We start from the raw sequence: 20,289 nt of genomic DNA on the forward strand, positions 1-20,289 counted from the left end.
CAGATTTTAAAACAGATAGTGTTTTCAGAGACACACAGGTCCCTGACATGAGGCAATTATTCTATATGAGTATTCTGAATACTATTCAAAAAGGAAATATTCAGATAACCCTAGCTGATCACACCTACCACACAAGAAACAGGGATGATTCTGTGATCGACTGGACAGAGAAATTCATGTTTCTTGGGACCACGAATTTATCAGATAATACCCGATGTAATCAAAGACAATCATAATAATGAAAGTTTCAAGAAAAAATTTAAGAAATGGATATCGCTCACCGAAAGATCATTTTTCCATGCACTGCTTGATCAAAATGAATAAAAAAAATGTATAAACAAAGTTGCCCCCCTATAAACTCCCCCTCCCAGAAGAAAACACACACACACAAGAAGAACAAATTTTAATAACATGGCGGCTATTTTCAGAACCTTCCATGTAACATAATTACTCTACTCAAGCTATTGTTCTTATCATTCTGTACTGTTTTATTGGTCATTTCAAAATATTATATTTTGCGTTCAACCGTCAATAACCATTGTCGCTGAACTACTGTAATTATTAGCCTGATTGCAAGCACTATTTTATAATTCAGACTTTTTTCAATAATTTTTTAACATTAATTATACTTCGCAGCTTTGTCCTCAGTTATTACAATTTGACACAAGTAGTAGGTTTGATTGTTCCCGTTTTCGTACAAGTTGAAAGAAGTGCAAAATTTCCTTTATCGGCAACCCCGCATTCGTCATCCAGTGCTCAGCGTATCGAGAATCGTAGCAGATTCATGTCATTCTGTTTGATTGTACCGTTGAGTGAAAGTGATAGAAGTGCGCTATGGGTAAAACAAAGAAATCGAAACGAGAAATAAAACGTAAACTACAATCGAAAATTAAAAAACTAAAACGGAGGATTGAAGAATATTCATCTTCAGAAAGTAAGTAGATATATTAATATGTTCTAGATTCTACAAGAACAACAGACAACACTGACCGTGACAAACTTCTCAAACGGCATTCCGTTTAGTCAACAAAAAACTTTCCTTCGGAAGGTTTTAATTGTTGAAGAAGAGCTGAAATCGGCATCCACATGGATTGCATGTTTTTCAGTAGCACTAGTCAGAATTCACATGAATTTCATTGAACTAGCTGCTCAACACGTCACGAGGTTACACATCACAGCAAAAAATGAAGACTGTTGTTGGCCCTGCCTGCATATGCAATGGCCTATGGGACTCGTAAATAGTGGCATGTATGACTTTTTATTTGCATAAAAGACATATTTACGCAAATATTCAGCTGCTACGCAATTGTTTTCAGCATTACCTCACTATTTAGATATGACTCCATGCATTATCTTTACAGGTTCAGACAGCTCCTCGTCATCGGAATTTTCCGATTCCGTTAGGTCAGAGGAGGAAACCCCTAAAACTACTGAGGGGCCAGTAGATACACTCCCAGATACACACCCAGACATCATATCAATTTTGGGTTGTGATCCCAGGGATTCCAATTCAGAAGGTCCTGAAGTGCATGAACAGATTGCCAATCGCTGGACTTCAGTTGTTAACTGCGGTATCGACAAGGCTGAACGAAAAACTCTAATGGATAAATATCCTATAATAAAAAATTGCAAATCTCTATCAGCACCCGTATTGAATCCGGAGCTGAAAACAATTATAGGCGAGAACTCAAACAGACAAGATATGTTTCTGGCAAGAATTCAGGATCAGTTAGGATGTGCCATTTCAGCATTATCCGGTCCTTTGAATGAACTTTTCTGTTCCCCAACAACAGAAACAAACCTGACTCTTCTCAGATTGGTAGAATCAGCGAAACTCTTGACAGATCTGCATCACAGCTTGTCACTTCATCGTCGGTTTATGATATTACCTAGCCTAAAACCGGATATCAGGAGAATAATAGAAGATTTTCCAATAGAACAATTGTTATTCGGGGAAAAGTTCACAGATAAAGTGAAAAATTCCAAGGATATCCTAAAATCATCCATGGATTTGAAAATGAACTTGCCATTCTCAAAAAGTCAACCTTCTTCAAGTGGATATCAACAGTTCAAAACGAATCCAAAAAACTTCAAGCGAACGCAGAACCGACCACCGAGATTGAAAGGAAAAGAAAGAGAGGGGAGGAAGCTCCAGAGGCGGGGAAGCGGCAGAGACGCGAGGTCGAGGAGCAACAGAGTTCGTTAATGGAGGTAAATTATGCTGGCAGACTATCACAATTTTTAAACAAGTGGGTAGAACTCACCAACAACCACATGGTTCTTGGTTGGATTAAGGGTATTAAATTGACTTTCACGGAAAAGCCAATACAATACAACACACCTACAGTGAAATTCACTAAGGAAGATACCAATAACTGTAAGTTGGTTATCAAAAACCTTATAAAAATTGGAGCAATCTCTGCCCAATTGCATGATGAGAAAGGTCAATTCCTTTCCTCATACTTTCTCAGACAAAAACCAAACGGAGAATTTCGATTCATATTGAATTTGAAAAATTTTAACCAATTTATTACACCTCCTCATTTCAAACTCGAAGATTGTCGAACAGTCATTCAACTTTTATCTCATAATTCCTTTTTGACAAAAATTGATCTGAAAGATGCTTATTTTATGTTAGCCCTTTCAAAGGAACATAAAAAATATTTAAGATTCAAGTTTAATGAGACAATCTTCGAATTCAATTGCCTTCCGTTCGGACTGAATATAGCTCCATATATATTTACCAAAGTTATGAAACCTATATTGAAGAATATAAGAGAAGAGGGCATTCTTTGCGTGGGTTACTTAGATGATCTCTTGATAATAAGTCACACAATAGAAACTAGCATTATAGATACCCGAAAAGTTACAAAGCTTTTGGAGAAATTGAGTTTTCTCATCAACTATGAAAAAAGTCAGTTATCTCCTAGTAGAACTTGCAAATTTTTGGGATTTATTTTCAACACCGAAAATTGCACAATTTCCTTACCAGTGGAAAAAAGAATTAGTATCTGTGATAGTATAAATTATATTTTGAATAGAAAATCTTTTACTATTCGTACTTTGGCAAGGTTGATAGGAAACCTTGTGGCAGCATGCCCTGCTATCACATATGGATGGTTGTACACAAAAAAGTTGGAAAGAGACAAATGTCGTCAGCTAAATCCATCAGGTAATTTCGACAAACACATGTCCTTGTCGGAAGAAGGTGAGTCCGATTTGAAATGGTGGCTACAAAACCTACCTTCATCCACAAATCAAATAAAAACGAATATTTATGAATTAGAAATATTTTCTGACGCTTCAAAATCGGGTTGGGGGGCATACTGCAACAAAGAAAAAGCACATGGCTTCTGGGACCGCGAAGAACAGAAAAGACATATAAACTTCTTGGAACTAAGGGCGGCATTTAACGGCCTTAAGTGTTTTACAAAAAATAATTCTGACTGTGAAATTCTGTTGCGAATCGATAATGTTACCGCAATATCATACATTAACAAAATGGGGGGAGTAAGACATGAAAACTTGAACGTTATAACAAGACAGATTTGGCAATATTGTGAAAAACGTCGAATATGGATTTTTGCATCATATAATAATACAAAAAGTAATAGTATTGCTGATGCCGAATCCCGATGTACAACTATTGACACAGAATATGAATTATCCGACTCATGTTTTCAAAAAATATGTCAAACGTTCTTCACTCCTGATATCGATCTATTCGCAACAGAACTCAACACAAAAAGTGAATGTTTTGTATCTTGGAAACCTGATCCATCTTCTTGGGCTGTGGACAGCTTCACAATATCTTGGAAAAACATTAACTTTTATGCTTTTCCGCCATTCTCTCTTATAACCAGAGTTTTACGGAAAATAATATCTGAAGAATCAGAGGGCATTGTGATCGTGCCTTTTTGGGTAACGCAACCATGGTACCCTCTTTTCCAACGAATGCTTACCTGTAAACCCTTGATATTACCACCAAACAAAAACATGCTTTTATCTCCTTTCAGGAAACCACATCCTCTATGGAGGGACCTTACCCTGGTTGCAGGAGTTTTATCAGGGAAGCATTCTCAAAAAGAAATTTCCCTAGTAAAGCAGTACATGGAATAATGGCCTCTGTCACTCCCAGTACTTTGAAACAATATGATGTCTGGTTCAGAAAATGGTGGGATTATTGTGCGGAACATCAACAAAACCCTATCACTAGTTCGCTAGAAAACATCATAAATTTTCTCGACCTCCAATTTCAACAGAATAAGTCATTTTCTTCAATTAATAGCTGCAAATCGGCTATCAGTTTTTTCATGCCCATAAAACAAGAAGATGAAACTATCATCAGAAGATACATTAGAGGAATTTATAATCACAATCCTCCTAAACCCAAGTATGAAGACACTTGGGATCCCCATATTGTACTTAGCAAACTAAAACTCTGGCAACCTTTAAAAGATCAATCACTAGAAAAATTGACTCTAAAAATGGTTACTCTGTTAGCCTTAGTTACCACACATCGTGTTCAAACCCTAACAAAAATAAAATTGGAAAATATTAATATCCATGATAAAGTTATGAATATCAAAATTGCTGATCGGATCAAAACCAGTGGACCCAAAAAACCACAGCCAATCCTCAACATTCCATTTAATTTGGAAGAGCCTGAACTTTGCCTTGCCTCCATAATTGGAAAATATATAGAAATAACAGAGCCTCTCAGACCTCATAATGAGACTCGCTTGATAATCACCTACAAAAAACCGTTTCACGCCGCCACAGCCCAGTCTGTGAGTCGTTGGATCAAAACAACATTAAAGATGTGTGGTATTGATACCGATAAATATGGGAGTCACAGCACCAGGCATGCTGCAACTTCTGCAGCCTATAGGTCCGGAATGAGCATTGCAGAAATCAGGAAAAAGGCAGGCTGGAGCGAGAAATCAAATACTTTCAATACTTTCTATAATAAACCACTGGCTTAAAAAGCTGGCATGTTTACAAAAGATTGAAAATGAGTAAAAATTGAATGACTCCAAAAATATTCTGTTGTAAATATTGTCTATTGTATTACTTTATATGGAAATAATTTATCACATTATGTGAACGCTACAAGGTGTTATTATTAATTATTTTGTTTAATATTATATATAGAAATAACTTGTCGAATTTTGAATAACCTTTGTATGAGTTATTACTACTGTTGAGAAAAATAAAAATGATAAAAATAAATCTGAATGGCACATAATTGGTTTTCCCAACTAATTGCAGATCGCATGTAGCATCTCTCAACAACTACTTGTGTCAAATTGTAATAACTGAGGACAAAGCTGCGAAGTATAATTAACAGATCAAATGACTTACCTTAAGGAAATTTGATCCATATTATACGAGCAGCTTTGTCCGAAGTTATTACAAACCCAACCCAAGTAAATTGACGAACTATATATGTATATATATGTATATATGTGTATATATAATGTAGTAAATCTACAAACCCACCCTAACATGCGATCTACCACCTCTAAACTAGAATGACATGAATCTGCTACGATTCTCGATACGCTGAGCACTGGATGACGAATGCGGGGTTGCCGATAAAGGAAATTTTGCACTTCTTTCAACTTGTACGAAAACGGGAACAATCAAACCTACTACTTGTGTCAAATTGTAATAACTTCGGACAAAGCTGCTCGTATAATATGGATCAAATTTCCTTAAGGTAAGTCATTTGATCTGTTAATTTTATATTACTTCTCATGATGAATTTCAATTTACCTCATATGTAGTAATTTTTATTTTTTATTATTTACTGATATGGCTATTTCACGTACAAGGAACACCTCTTCTTAATTTACTTTTTATATTTGAGAATTATGTATACTTTTTATCTATATTCAGTGAATAAACACCATTATTAATATTATTATTATTATCAACGATCGTGTTCCCCAGAGATATATATTGGCTCCAACCTTTTTTTATTGTATATCAACGACTTATTGGAAAAAATCAAGAATCAAAAATATTGCTTTGCTGACGACAGCACACTTGTCTCATCACTCCATTTGGATATCAGGACATCGGCTGCGGATGCACATCTTCACCGGCAGCAAGAGATTTCATATCGGAATGAGAATTTAGAGGTGATTTCGAATTGGGGTGAAAGTAACCAGGTTCAATTCAATGTCACAGAAACCCAGGCATCGTTATTCTCCGAAAAAGATAAATGTCTCTGAACCGGATATAATAATGTCGAGACAGACAATTCCGCTTTCTGCTTCGATAACTTTATTGGAGAGTCAAATTGGAAACCAAGATATATCGGCACAATCATGTCGCTGAAATTGCAAAGGTTGTTTCTCAAAAGTTTGGAACACTGTTCTGAACTAGAAAACTGTACAAACCTTGATGCGTCATGAAGCTCAGATCAGAAGTTTTTTCAAATGAATTTAGTCACCAGCGATTCGAATCCAACGTGAATCGCTACTTTCACACAGACACCGCTCTCAGAGCACCTCAAGGATTTTTCTGTAGTGCTTGTGTTTCGTTCTTGTAGAGAACCCCTTCTCCCCCCCAGATTATATTAAAGTTTCCCAATGTCCACGTGTTAAAATTTTCAAATTGTTCTGGATTGAATATCTAAGGCAAAGAACTAAAAATTCATGTAATACAGAAATGCTTCCAATTATAATTCAACAGCTGAAAACTTAAATGTGACATACTAATATATTAAATGACTATGCTTATTGTCATATATTAGGTTAATGATAGAGGCTAGTTGTTACTTTTCCCTCATGTATATTGAGATATAAAAACTAGCCACTTTCTGTACACGAATGCTCTTTGGAAGAGTTCGTCTTGATATGAAGTTGAACTTAGTTTATGATGAATAAATAAAGTAATTGTTAAAGAATGAAGTTGCAACTTGAGATATCCTTCTAAGAAATTGAGATGAAAAACCAGCTAGATGTCGTTACAACATATGGGCGATGAAATAGTACAGTAACTGCCAAAACATAGCTTTAAAAAAATAATTCATGTTTTTACGTGTACTAGGTAACAATAAACCAGACAGGAATAATGAAGGATGAGAAATTAGTCCCCTTCACGCCTTTTCACACGTAGAGCTTTACGTCTCTGGCTCCCAAAAGAAGGGAAGGCTCTTTGCGCCAAAATGCAACAAGTCTAATGGAGCTTCCAGAAGAAGAATGAAAACCGCCACGACTCTGGAGACGAGAGTTCTCACGTCTCCTGCACCTCGAACCGGGGAGCCATGTCTCCTTCTGAAAATGTAAAAGGATGAGTGGGGGCTTCCACATGAGAAGTGAAAACGGCTCTCACTTGTTGAGGCTTCGCACTATTTATCATGGCAGATTACGATGTGAAGCTATCTGAAACCGACCTGCTATTTGAGATGAAAGTCTCGACATTTATAAGGACCGAAATGAAGTTGTAAAAAGTTGTATGGAAGTCTGCAAGGTGCTCAACGTAGATTTTGCAACTCATTCCATCCTATTCTTGATCGTTGACGTTTTTGTCGTCTAGATTTGTGTCGACGGTAGAGAAGGTATATGGCAACAGCTCGCATGCGATTCATTCTACGACTGACCTCAAGGAGCCAGAAGCTAAAAAGGATCCCAGTGTGAATGGGCGGTAGGTAGGAGTACTAAACGCTCCCGTATAGGAGAAAGAGACGTGAAGCTTTCCGTGTGGAAGAGTCCTAATGCATAAACTGTAAAATAGATTTTTGTAACACGTCGTACCTGAAAAATAATGGTAGAATATCATAAGAGACGTAACCGCAAGTAATTTATTGGGGTGAAACTAATACGCTGTGTGGATACAAAATGTGGCCATTGAATGAAATAGCTTCACAGGTATTGTGTCGTGTCGACTTGTGTCGAAACAGGTGTTGCGGTAAACTGTCCAGTGAAATATCACAGTGAAGTTGTTACAGTATAATTTCTTTTAGAGTGGTTGTCTGTCTGTTTCGCATCTTCGATAAATTATTTCAAGGTCATTGTTCTGCAAAGTTCGCAACTAGGTACATTTCTCGATGTCTTGTCAACTTTAAATATCGCTCCGCATCAGTCACCGACAATTAGCTGCCAAATTAGGTGAAATATTCCCATGAACAATCAGTAGTAAATGATTTCAGGCAGGAGCACAGTGTGTTTATTTAGTGAATGTGAAAATACGATTTCTGGATTATTTTTCATTACTATTACTCACGATTGGGGATTGAATTGCCGTGTTCCATTTTTTAACAATTAGTGTTGTGAGATTAGTTGTTATAACCTCTTTTAAAGAGGATACAGAGCTGAAATCAGACTCTAAGGCCACCCTTTATCAAAGGTATGGATAAAATAGTTGATAGAGTATTCTAGAGTTATAGTGTTCTCTCTATCCTCTAGGCCTTTTTCGTTTTATGCCGTTGGATAACATGATAAAGGAATTTCTGAAATTCGAAAGCCTGACAGTTCCACTACTCACTGGCAGTTAGGAGAGTGCAGTTTCAACTTTCCAGGTTGCAGCCAAAAATGGAGGAAAGCTAACGAATCGGATGAATACCACCATTATTTCTTTGATCATCGCCTTTTTCTTCTGACACCCAATTTCGTCACCAGCCAAATTATTTGTAATTATTTTCAAACTAACTTGTTTAGCTATATAAATAAATTAGACTTGTTTCAACCCAAAGTATGTACAGGGCTAAGTATTAGTAAATTACAAAGTGAGTTTTGTAAAGTCACGTAATATAGACGTTCTCTCTGTCTCTCTCTCTCCTAAGAAAAGGTTGCATTAATTGAACTACTTAGGAAATACGAACCACCCGTCTCTACTGAGCTAACCAGTGCTCTACCCTGCTAGTCTGGTTCACATGTACTCGATTTAGCTCTTTTTGGTGACATTTTTCAGCCCTGTCCAAAAATTACGACCAAGGTGTCATTCGATTCGTATTTTTGCCTAGAAAGTTTAAGTGAAGGTCCAAAAACGCGCCGATAAAAATTACAAAAGTTATAAGCAATTAAGTGAAAAAAAAGGCTTTACTTTTTTCTTAATATCTCGGAAAATTTTCAAAATTTTGGAAATTTGAAAAAAGATTTGAAAAGACCAATGAATTTGCGTAAAAAAAGTCCCGATTCCCGAAACTGTATCTCGATTATTTATAATTTTCACAGAGCCCTGAAAATAGAGCCAAAAGCAGATAGTCTGGCTTCCGCGCGCCTGTCGTTACTGACATAAATACAAAAAAAATTATTTAAACATATTAAATGTAAATATTTAGGAATGAAAAAATTCATATGATGTTGGCATACATCAATAAACAATAATCTGAAGTCAAAAAATGTTTATACCAATTTTAACGTTAATTATAAATTTATTAATCAATAACTTATTCTGAATTGAAAGTTAATATAAAAATCCCTATAATTATTGAACTGAAACCCTGGCATTTTTTCATTTGGTGAAGTTATCCTTAATAGGCAAAAAAATAGATTACCGTTGACAAAATAAAAATTGTTTTATTCAATTTTTTCATCAATTATTGAAAATTATAATTTTATAAAAAATACTTAACAAATTTTTTTTTTCAATTCATCATTGTTTCAAAGTCTCATGGCTAAAAACTGATTAATGATATTTTTTATAATTTTTTATAGCTATTGTTAATAAATTTATTGTAAACAAAAACATTGTTTATAAGCAATACTAAATTTTTTTGATAAAAAATGCGTTTGTTAATTAACAATCGTTTTTTGCAACTGAATATTAAAATTAAGGAACCGTTTTTTTTAAATCATATATTCTATTGTTCTTCAAAGTTTTGAAAAAACTTTTTTCATTCTTTTTTCAATTGTTTATTTAAAAAAAAATGTTATAAACAATTTTTTTTTATTTTTTTTGTAAACTTTGTTCTATAATAAAAGTTATTATGTATTTTTTTTTTATTTATTCTATTTTTTATGAAACTTTTAATATTGTGATACCTTGATACTTGTCTTTTTCATTCGCTCCTTCGCTTTTATAATAACTTTCAAACTATTGCATTTATGACAAATATGATTCAAGTCTTTTTTGTTTATTATGAATTTATTAACAATTCAAGCTTTTTACTAAAGTTGTAGTCCTATTATTCATTTAATTATTGATCGTTATTTATTAAAAAAAAAAATAAGTTTTCAGGGAATTTACTAAATCAAAATCATACTGAAAGTATGTTTTCGATTTAGTTAAGTCTGTTGAGAGCATTGTAGAAATTGTCCGTCGCTCATATTTTTATTCAAATTAGTGAATGAGAGAGTAGACTGTCTTTAAATTCTGGAACAAATTAACTTCAACGTACCGCGGCCTGTTTCACAGTCTCATTTTTAGACGTCTCTAAGCAAGAACTAATATAGTGCTCGAGCTTTCAATATATGTCATGTGTATGAATTTCAAAAGATTTATTTCCAGTGTGATAATATATTCTCCACAAACCTTTATAATCTCATTAGAGTTGCATTGTCATTAGAGTTGTCATTCATTTCTCTTTATTTCAACTTCAACGTTGTGAATATAATTTTGTATTGTTTTATAAATGAATAACTGTTTTTCATTATCATTATTAAAATCAGGGTGCACCTTTCTGATTGTTATACCGTCTCTGAAGTACAGTTATTCATTTCTTTTTTCAAACCGTTTCGTAAGAAAGTAGTCATAATAACATTTATCGAAAGAAAATCGAAAGAAAAATGAATTCTGGAAACCATGTAAACAACATATGATACGCTCAATCATCAACAAGGTTATCGTATAGAGAACGAACGAAAATGGACACACGTTTCAATAGCCAATTTATTTTTCCATTTTCGTGATCACAAAAGACCTGAAAACAAATCTCCTGTGTTATTTATTGTTTATGTTTTCCCAGTATCACACATGTCACTTAATATTCTTATTTTTATTCCTTCATCCTTTGTTGCATCGATTCCATTTGATGAATATCGTTATCTCCCCAAGTTGAGAACTAAAAAGTGTTCATTCTGTGATTGATTATATATGCAATACCCCTGCTCACTCACTTCTTCGGAATATTGAAATGAATGAACCGAACCATGCTCTAAACACAGAATGCAATACCCTGACTCACCAATAGAAAGAACAACATTACCAAGAAAAACAGAAGGCTGATACTCAATAGATATAACCAAACTAGATACTGAACAAATATTTAACATCAGAACATACTTTAAAATACTTATTACACAAAAAAATTATGAAAACAGTTGTAGAATACACACCTCTGTGTGTCTTCAAACAGAAAATATAACATTATGGGCACATGAACCATTTCACTGCCACTACAAAAATGTAAACCAATAACACGTTAACACACAACTCATATACAAATGGTTAACTCAAGGACAAATCGACCCCGAAACAGAAGGATTCGCACTATCTATTCAAAATCAAGTCATTGCCACTCTAAACTACGAGGAGCATATAATGACAGACTCAACAATCACATCAATTATAGAAAATGTCACCAACACACAGAAACAGTAGAGCATATAACAAACAGATGTGAACTATTAGCCTGAACAGATTACGCAGAAAGACATCGCAGCAAAAATTATATAGCAGGAATTGCAATGAACCATAACCTTATAAGACCAAAAACCTCATCATGAATATGAAAACACTAACTTTGAGAAAACGAAGAAATGCAACTGTACTGAGACACAATATTCCACTCAGACAGAACAATCGTTTACTACCAGTCTATAAAAAATATTCATCCATCCATCCATACATACACACATACACAATAATCAAAGCCTGTAACAATAATTTTCAGAACCCCTAATATGAAAAACAATAAACCTTTTCTCAACTTGGATTTATTCCGTGCATAAAGGAGGGGTCTAGGTGAGATGAATTTCTCTGAACGTTAGTTTCATCACAGTATGGAACAACTACGTTACCACCATTTTCATTTCTTGAATCTGTCCATGACTCAAAGAGTGAACTTTGGAGTAAGGACAACTTTTTTGTGCGTTTCTCGAACTTTGAATGCCTTCAGATATAAATTATTGAAGTTTTATAAAATAATTGTATTATTGTTTCAATTTCACTTTTTTCTAATGATATGTGTGATGGTTAAACACATACTATTTGAGAATATATTTCTGTAGAGACTGTGGCTTGTTCTGGGCCTATATTTGGAGCTGATGCTCCCTGTCTAGAACACCTTTGGGTTCTTCAATGCCTCAGGTGTAGCTTCGCCGTCGTAAGAATATTGATCCTATCATTTCGTTGAAGACTCGAATTAATTTTCCTTGTGTATTGCAAGTTTTTCCACACTTCTAATTTTGAGGCGGATATGTATTATCCTATCATATAATCAGTAACCAATGATACAGTCACTGTTATAAAATTGAAATCACTGGACCAAGAACGGAAGAGTATTTGTAAAGGTTAGCAACGATGTTAAAATAATCGATGAAGGAATGGATTCAATTTGACATTCACCTGAAAAACTGATTAGTTGTTTTGTTTGTTGAGTTGCTTTATTTCATTCACTACAGGTTTTTTTATTTTTTATTTTTCATATCTTTTATTAAAGCTAGGTTTACACTTTGAAATTGATTTGGTTGATCTATTATGTAGTTATTAAGTAGATAGTATGAATTCCCCAAAGCATTAAATTGTAAATGTTATTGTAGTTTTCATTTGGTAGAGCTTACCAACAGACATTTGGCAGTGGGTAGGCATTACGAGTATATATATTTATTACCAGAATTGTAGGGGACTGAATACAAAATGTGATGAATTTTACAGGAGGTCACTTAAAGATGACTATGATATTCTTATGATTACATAAACATGGTTACAGCAGGGAAATGGAGATGGAGAAATAATATACCTACCTATATGAAAAATTTCAATATGGTAAGATCTGACAGAAATTTGCATTTTACTAATAAAATCACTGGAGGTGGGGTTTTGATAGCAGTTTAAAACAAATTCAAAATTCTCAATATCGTGAAGCACGCATTGTCATTTGAAGCAGTAATTGTTCAACTGAGAATAAGCAAGGAAACTTACTCATTCGGTGTAGTTTATATACTCTCTAAAAGCCTTGTTTACGAATCTGCGTTCAATTTCTTACAAGATGATATCAAATACTTTGGAAAGACATACATTGTTGGTGATTTCAACATTCAAGGAATATTAGGTATTACTTTAAATTCAAATAGTCACAGTGAAAAAATCAATCTATTATCTGATTTCCTGGACTTCAATCCATTCAAGCAACATAATGATATAGTAAATCACCAGGGTCGTACATCATACTTAATTCTTAGTTCTGAAAACAACCCTGATTGCTGCAAGGTAAATAAAATAGAACTACCTTTCGTAAATGAGGATAGTTACCATCCTGCTCTCTGTATCACCATTACCCCTCTTGGGGAAATGGAAGAATCGACGAACTTTAAAGTAGTTCACAGGTATAATTATAAAAAACTGATTTTCTTGAACTGAGTCGCACTATTAGAGATGTTGACTGGTATTCGGTTTTGAATGAACATGATGTGGACACAGCTCCAGGTAATTTCTATAAGATATGGGAAGACGTTGTAAATAAGTGTGTTCATAAATTTACTGGCAATAGAAACTACTCGTATCCAATTAGGTTCACCAAAGAAACAAAAAGTATACTGAAAGAAAAAGAAAGATTTCGGAAATTGAAATCGCTGTCGGGTTTCTATAATAACAAGTTTATGGAATTGAGAAGGAAACTGAAAAGTCAAATCAGAAAAGATGAAAAAATGTATCACAAGAAAATTGAGGAAAATATAAATGATAATATAAATGAGTTTTGGAATTTTGTGACTACAAAAAAGAAAACTAATACAAAATTAAACAGTTTTGTTTATAATAATGAATCTGTTAGTGAAGAAGAAACAGTTAATGCTTTTCCGAATTTTTTCTCGTCAGTTTTTCGTTCACAACCAGCTACATACAATTTGGATTTCAATAATAATGATATACAGGTTTATATAATGAAACATTCACTTTGCAGTCAATAAACAAAACTGATTTTAATGAATCACTGAGAAAATTGGAACCTAAAAATTCAGCAGGTACAGATGGTATATCCGCATATATTCCGAAACGGTGCGGTGAATGGTTGAAAGCCCCTTTGATACACATTTTCAATTTAAATATGAAATCTAATTCATTTATGTGGAAAACGACCATAACAATACCTTTACATAAATCTGGCAATGAAATGGATGTTGAGAACTATAGAGCTATTGCCATCATGTGTGCACCAGGAAAATTATTTGAACACATTATTTTCAGCAAACTCAGCAGTTTCACCAGTAAATATATAGTACCTCAACAGCATGGCTTCATGAGTCAAAGATCAATTAACACAAATTCATTACTGTTCAGTAATTAATCTTTCAATACTATAGAAAATAAATCACAATTGGACACTGTGTTCACAGATTTCCATAAAGCATTTGATCAGGTTCATCATGATGTACTCTTGGAAAAGATAAGCAGATGTGGATTGTCAAGTAATTTCTTAGAATTGATAAGAAATTATCTACAAGGAAGACAATTCATTGTCAGATACGATGGAAATACATCTGGGAAATTTTTGGCCAATTCGGGTGTTCTTCGAGGTTCGAATTTAGGACCACTTATATTCATACTCTTCATAAACGATTTACCCTTTCATCTTCAATTTTCAGATTGCTTACTTTCTGCTGACGATTTGAAGTTAAGCAAACAAGTAAAAACAGTTCGGGATTGTATAGGGCTCCAGAAGGATATTGATTATATTGTGGAATGGAGTCAGAAGAATAAATCATTCTTCAATTTGAAAAAATGTTCGGTGCTCTCAATAACTTGTCTGAAAGAACTGATTACTTTTGCGTATCAAATGAATGGAGAGGTCCTAGAAAGAAAAAAAGAAATAAAAGATCTTGGAGTAACTTATAATTCACAATTCTCATTTTCTAGTCATATCAAAAAAAGTGTAAAATCTGCCAATAGAATTCTTGGTTTTGTGATTAGGCGGGCATCATGCTTTTCGAGTATACATACGATTAAGCTACTATATTATTCTTCAGTAAGGCCTAAACTAGAATTTGCTCCTATTATTTGGTCCGGGGAATATCAAAAGTATATATATGAATTGGAAAAGGTCCAGAATAAATACTTAGACATTTATAGTTAAAACAGTATCATGTGTGGCCTGATTTTAATACCATAAGAACATATCAGCTGAAATCAGAATTTGAAATATTATCTTTGGAACAAGGAAGGAGCTTGAACTGTATGATATTTCTGCACAAAATAATAAATAATAAAATTAAGTCTTCAGAAATTCTTAATGCGATTCCATTCAACGTTCCTCCTCGTCGTACACGTTCTACCCTCATGTTCAATATATCTAGAATAGGGAATCCAGCAAGGGCACCACTGGTTTACATTCTCAAATGAGCTGCTAATTTCACCATTTTGATTTATTTGGACTAGACCTCACCCCAGCACTTTATCGTGGAAATGTTTTAGACTGCATATTGAATACACGTATTTGAGACTGTTTGAGGCATATCGAATACAAGTATTTGAGACTGATTCTCCACATCTCCACAATTTTGGACTCAGTTCATCTCCTACAATTCTGGGCATTGACTAATAGGTAGTAAGTATAATATAGACAATATTTTTATGTGAATATTTGTAATTAACCTTATTTATCCAAGTAAATAGGCTGAAATGGCCTGTTTGGGTAATAAATAAATAAATCACTAGTATTCGGAGAACAATTATTCATATTCTCATTTGAAAAAAATAGAAAATTTTGGATTTTTCATCCTTCTCATCCCTATAAGTGGAATCGATATGAATGAAGACAGAACGTAATAAAACAAGAGCGAGTTTTTCATACACCAGAGATTGTTATTGCTGCATCCTCTAATAATGTATTGATAACTAATGATTGTGAAACAATCCGACGTTCGGATTGCATGGCTGATGAGGCAAGAGGGATGAATGAACTGCGAAAAAAAGCATTTGTCTGACATGGATGAATTCTGCATGATAATCTCTGTTCGTTTTCAGACGTCGAGGATACAAAACCCTTCGTAACGTTTAGACACAGATAATTTATTAAAACCAACCTCAACTCATCCATTCTGAAGTGGATTTATTGGGTACAACATCATTCATTCTGTTATTGATTCTCCATCAAAATATCGTTTGTAATAAAATATTAACGGTGAGACAGAGCAATGAAATGAGAGTATCTTATCAAAAACTCACCGCGGGGATAGCTGACAGAGCAAGAACTTCCTGCAGAAATAAAGAAACGTGTCAAATTTGTCCATGAGGGAAACGAATTTCTACTGAGAAATTCCATCAACAATACCAACAGGTTATCGTTCGCTTCGTTTTGGAAATCGATTCAGCAGTTTCAAAGATATAGAGATTTGGAATGCAAATAATATTTCATGAACAAAAAGCAGAAATCAATTGAGTTTCATTCAAAAACACCCCGTTCCATTGAATTTCTTGCAAAGGCATATGTTATGTCGGTATCGGGTGTCGTTTAAGTCGAAAAATGCCTCAAGCCAATGTTATGTCGGTATCGCGTTGCAACAAGGTTTCAATATAAACCTGAAAACATTTTGAACTATTTCTGGTAAAGAGATTTTGGCTTTCTACTACCCCATCTTGGTACAAAAAAAGGATGAAGGAATCTTCCAAAGAAAGGAAGGAAGTAATCAATTTGGAAATAAGTAATTCTATACATGGATGTGTAGATCATGCAAAGAAGTAACTTTCAGACATAAACTGAAAGAAATTCCTTCTGAAACAGCTACTTTCATATAAACATTGAATTACACGAAAGAAAAAAAAATCTTTCGAAACAAATACTTCTATATGAACACTGACACTGACAGTGAGGATGACAGTGTTCCATGTAATGATGTTCCATGTGAATGATATCTGATTTTAATCCACAACGAATGTTTAAAATACAAAATGAGTAGAGAAAAGTATCTTCTGTATAATTCAGTATTCATATAGAAGTATTTGTTTCGAAAGAATTTTTTTCTTTCGTGTAATTCAATGTTTATATGAAAGTAGCTGTTTCAGGAGGGCTTTCTTTCAGTTTGTGTCTGAAAGTTACTTCTTCACATGATCTACACAAGCATGTATAGAGTTACGCATTTTCACATTGATTACTTCCTTCCTTTCTTTGGAAGATTCCCTCATCTTTTTTTCTATCAAGATGAAAAAACCCCATGAGCAAAACATTCATTTATGAATAGGGAGAATGGGTACACAATCATACTGGCGATACTTTTGATGATCCCACTATTGAACTCAAAATAATCCGAACTATTGGAGTTATTGAGAGACTGAATACTTTTTGTTACTATCTTGGGGGTGGTGAGGAACAATACAAACGAATTAACTGGCGTTTCAAGATTTTTCAAGACATCAGTCGCTTCATAATTCACTTCAGGAAAAGATGGAATGAGGCAATTCACAATATCGACAAAATAATCATTGTAGTCATTCTCCGAATGCAGTGTATCATCTCCCCTCACAGGTCTCCTATTACATTCATAATTGATAATCCTCCAAATATCTCTAGTGATATTTGGAGAGTAGGCCAAAACACTTTGATACGATTCTTGTTTTACCAGTTGTATAGACTTTTTTAATATTTGCGTGAAGTTGGGAGATTTTGTCGGCCACTGAATCTTTTCAAGTATTTTGAACAACCTATATATAGCTGGAAAAAAATCTTCTTCTATGAATCGCGTCTTTTTTCAGGTAACTGTAAATTCACTCAGCATATATTGTCCCAAGTAATATGAAGGACAGCGTCCAAGAACACCCGTCACAAAAAGATAATCAGGAATATTAGTTAGGATATTGTCTATTCAGATAGCAGTGCTTAGGAAAATTCTTGTGGGTTCCTCGATTGTAGCAGTCAACTCAAAAGATTTGAAAACATTTGTTAGTTCTGAACAATAAGAATTTGTTGATAAAAAAATTATATTGAAATCACCGAGAAGTATGGCTTTACTTTTTTTTTCTATCAATAACAGCTGCGTTGATATCATTTTGAAGTCAATTTACCTGTAAATTATCAGAAAAAAAAGCAGAAGAATACTTCGAGAAATATCAAATCATTAGTTCTAGTTTTGAGGGTTTTTTGTGTGTACCGCGTGAATATCTCTGAGATTGCTATCGACCTAGTACTGACAATTGTAGCAATCAACTACACCCTACAAAAAAGTTAGGTTTTGCAGTGATAAAAGTTCAAAATTAATTTCTCTCACAAAGAAACATGATGTAATTTTAGATTTTTGCGAAAAGACATTACGTTAATGCCTCGATTCACTACTCAATTTTAATAAAATTTCATTGATGATGTTCAATGCCACATTTTGTTTATTCAAATGAAATGACTTTGAGTCCTCAACCTTGTGAGTTTTTGAAGTAATATTGAAAAAAATATTCAGAGTGGTTAATCTCGAAAACTATCTTTCCCAACTTCGAAAGTTCTTTCGATTATAGAAAACTACATTATCGACTGGTAACATTTTCTCCATTCTGAAGTATGGAAGAGATCCGTACGAAAATTGAAGTAATATCAACCCAAGGTATGAAAAATGTGCACATAAAAGTCAATTAATTATTTGGCGTGTACGCTGGGAAAGGTGTTTTATGTAAAAACGTGATAAAATATGCTATCACTATCTATCAGTCATAAATAATCATTTCCTACGGAGTAAGATGAATGATAAAACAAACTGATCTTATATTATGGATAGGTACAACTGAGGAATTAGTTTATATTATTATTAACATATCGTATCAAAACAACAGACTTCAGTGATCACATTTCTATAATGGAAGTGCCACATTGGAAGCTTCGAGAAAAAACAGTCATAGACAAACGAAATAAAATCACAACAAAGCACATATTTTCAGTGAAATTGAATTGACAAAAATTGAAGAGATGTCGAAATATTAATTTTGATTCAATTGTGATGAAATGCTTACTATTTTGTTTACGACTTTCGAGCGAAAAATAGTTTTTTGTTAATTTACTTTTGGGATCTGGAATATTCAATAATATGCTGCGAAACGATAAGTTTGACCTCAATGCAATGTACCCTTTTGACATCGATGGAAACCGACTCACATCGAACATTTATTGGGTCGAAAGTTTATCAATTTGAGGTTCGTCCTTTGAAAACTTGGAGGTTATTTTATTGTGGTGCTCAGATAAATATATGAGATATTATATATAACATTTACGGAGACGAAGACTATCTCAATCAACGAATATTAACCATGAACGAGGCTCTCCAAGGTAGTAATCTATAAAACCAAGTTTCAATATCGACAACTGAACAAAATCTCTCCTGTTCTTCTCTGCAGCTTGCACTGTTTGCAATGAAGGACTCTCTTTGAAAAACAAGCCTCAGTAGAAATCGGCAGCGCCTTCTTCCCCTAGGATGTGCTTTTCAAGAGATCGACAAAAAATTCAATTCACGACCATCGATCGACATCAACCGAGCTTTGTTCTTCCTCTGCGGCTTATTCTTAAGACAACTTGTTCAAACCAGAGCTCATAAACAAAGCATTCGTGATACAAAACCAAACAGCGTTGACTCGATCAACTATATTATTTGCCAGGCTGAATTACTAAGGAACTAATGCAATGTTGGACTCATCTATCCTCGAAGGGCAAACCTTATGGAGAAGCCGCTTGTAGGGTCGATACAAGACTCATGAGTATTACAAATGAGCGTGTCACGCAGACCTAAGGGGACCTGATGGCACCTATAGTGGGTTAAAATAAGGCTGTCTGGTTTTGGATAACGAATGCCACGTTTTGAATTGAATTGTCATCGTACACCTGGATTATCACAAAAAAGTGATAATATCCCAATTTGTTACTGCACAGAGGGATATTTTGTTTCATCACATATTGGAGATTGTTGTCGTTGAATCTGTGGATTGATTTTGTTCCAAGGGAACAACACAATCACTTTAGAAAAATCTTTGAAGTGCTCTAAGAGCGGTGCCTATACGAAAGTAGCATCAAATGCGCCTAGTCACTTGAACACTTTCCGTAAATATATCTTAAAAAAAGAGACAAATCTCCAACCCTTTTTCGATGTTCCAGACTATCAAGGTTGCAAGTGATGTTCGAGTCTCCAATCAGGCGGATTTCTCTTTCATGAT

The 20,289-nt window shown here is 34.1% G+C and overlaps 2 protein-coding genes across 7 annotated transcripts in view; one reads left to right on the forward strand and one right to left on the reverse strand.

Moving 5' to 3' along the window:
• The window catches only part of LOC111507386 (neutral ceramidase), a 394,484-nt gene that overhangs the window by 229,565 nt on the left and 144,630 nt on the right, over positions 1-20,289 (reverse strand). The gene's annotated exons all lie outside the window — the stretch shown is intronic.
• LOC111513890 (uncharacterized) lies at positions 626-5,743 on the forward strand. Of its 4 annotated transcripts, none has more exons than XM_074172975.1 (3): positions 626-934; positions 1,362-2,211; positions 5,534-5,743. In XM_074172975.1, exons 1-2 carry the CDS (start codon positions 835-837, stop codon positions 2,204-2,206), a joined length of 945 nt encoding a protein of 314 aa, XP_074029076.1. In that variant the 5' UTR covers positions 626-834; the 3' UTR covers positions 2,207-2,211; positions 5,534-5,743. The 4 variants fall into 4 exon arrangements, with proteins under 4 accessions (XP_074029076.1, XP_074029075.1, XP_074029074.1 ...); XM_074172974.1 differs by lacking the exon at positions 5,534-5,743 and adding an exon at positions 5,486-5,504; XM_074172973.1 differs by lacking the exon at positions 5,534-5,743 and adding an exon at positions 4,017-4,609.

Source organism: Leptinotarsa decemlineata, unplaced genomic scaffold, assembly GCF_025532065.1.
Source record: "Leptinotarsa decemlineata unplaced genomic scaffold, Ldec_3_MD MMD2_tig00000199_RagTag_RagTag, whole genome shotgun sequence".
Lineage (NCBI taxonomy): Eukaryota > Metazoa > Arthropoda > Insecta > Coleoptera > Chrysomelidae > Leptinotarsa > Leptinotarsa decemlineata.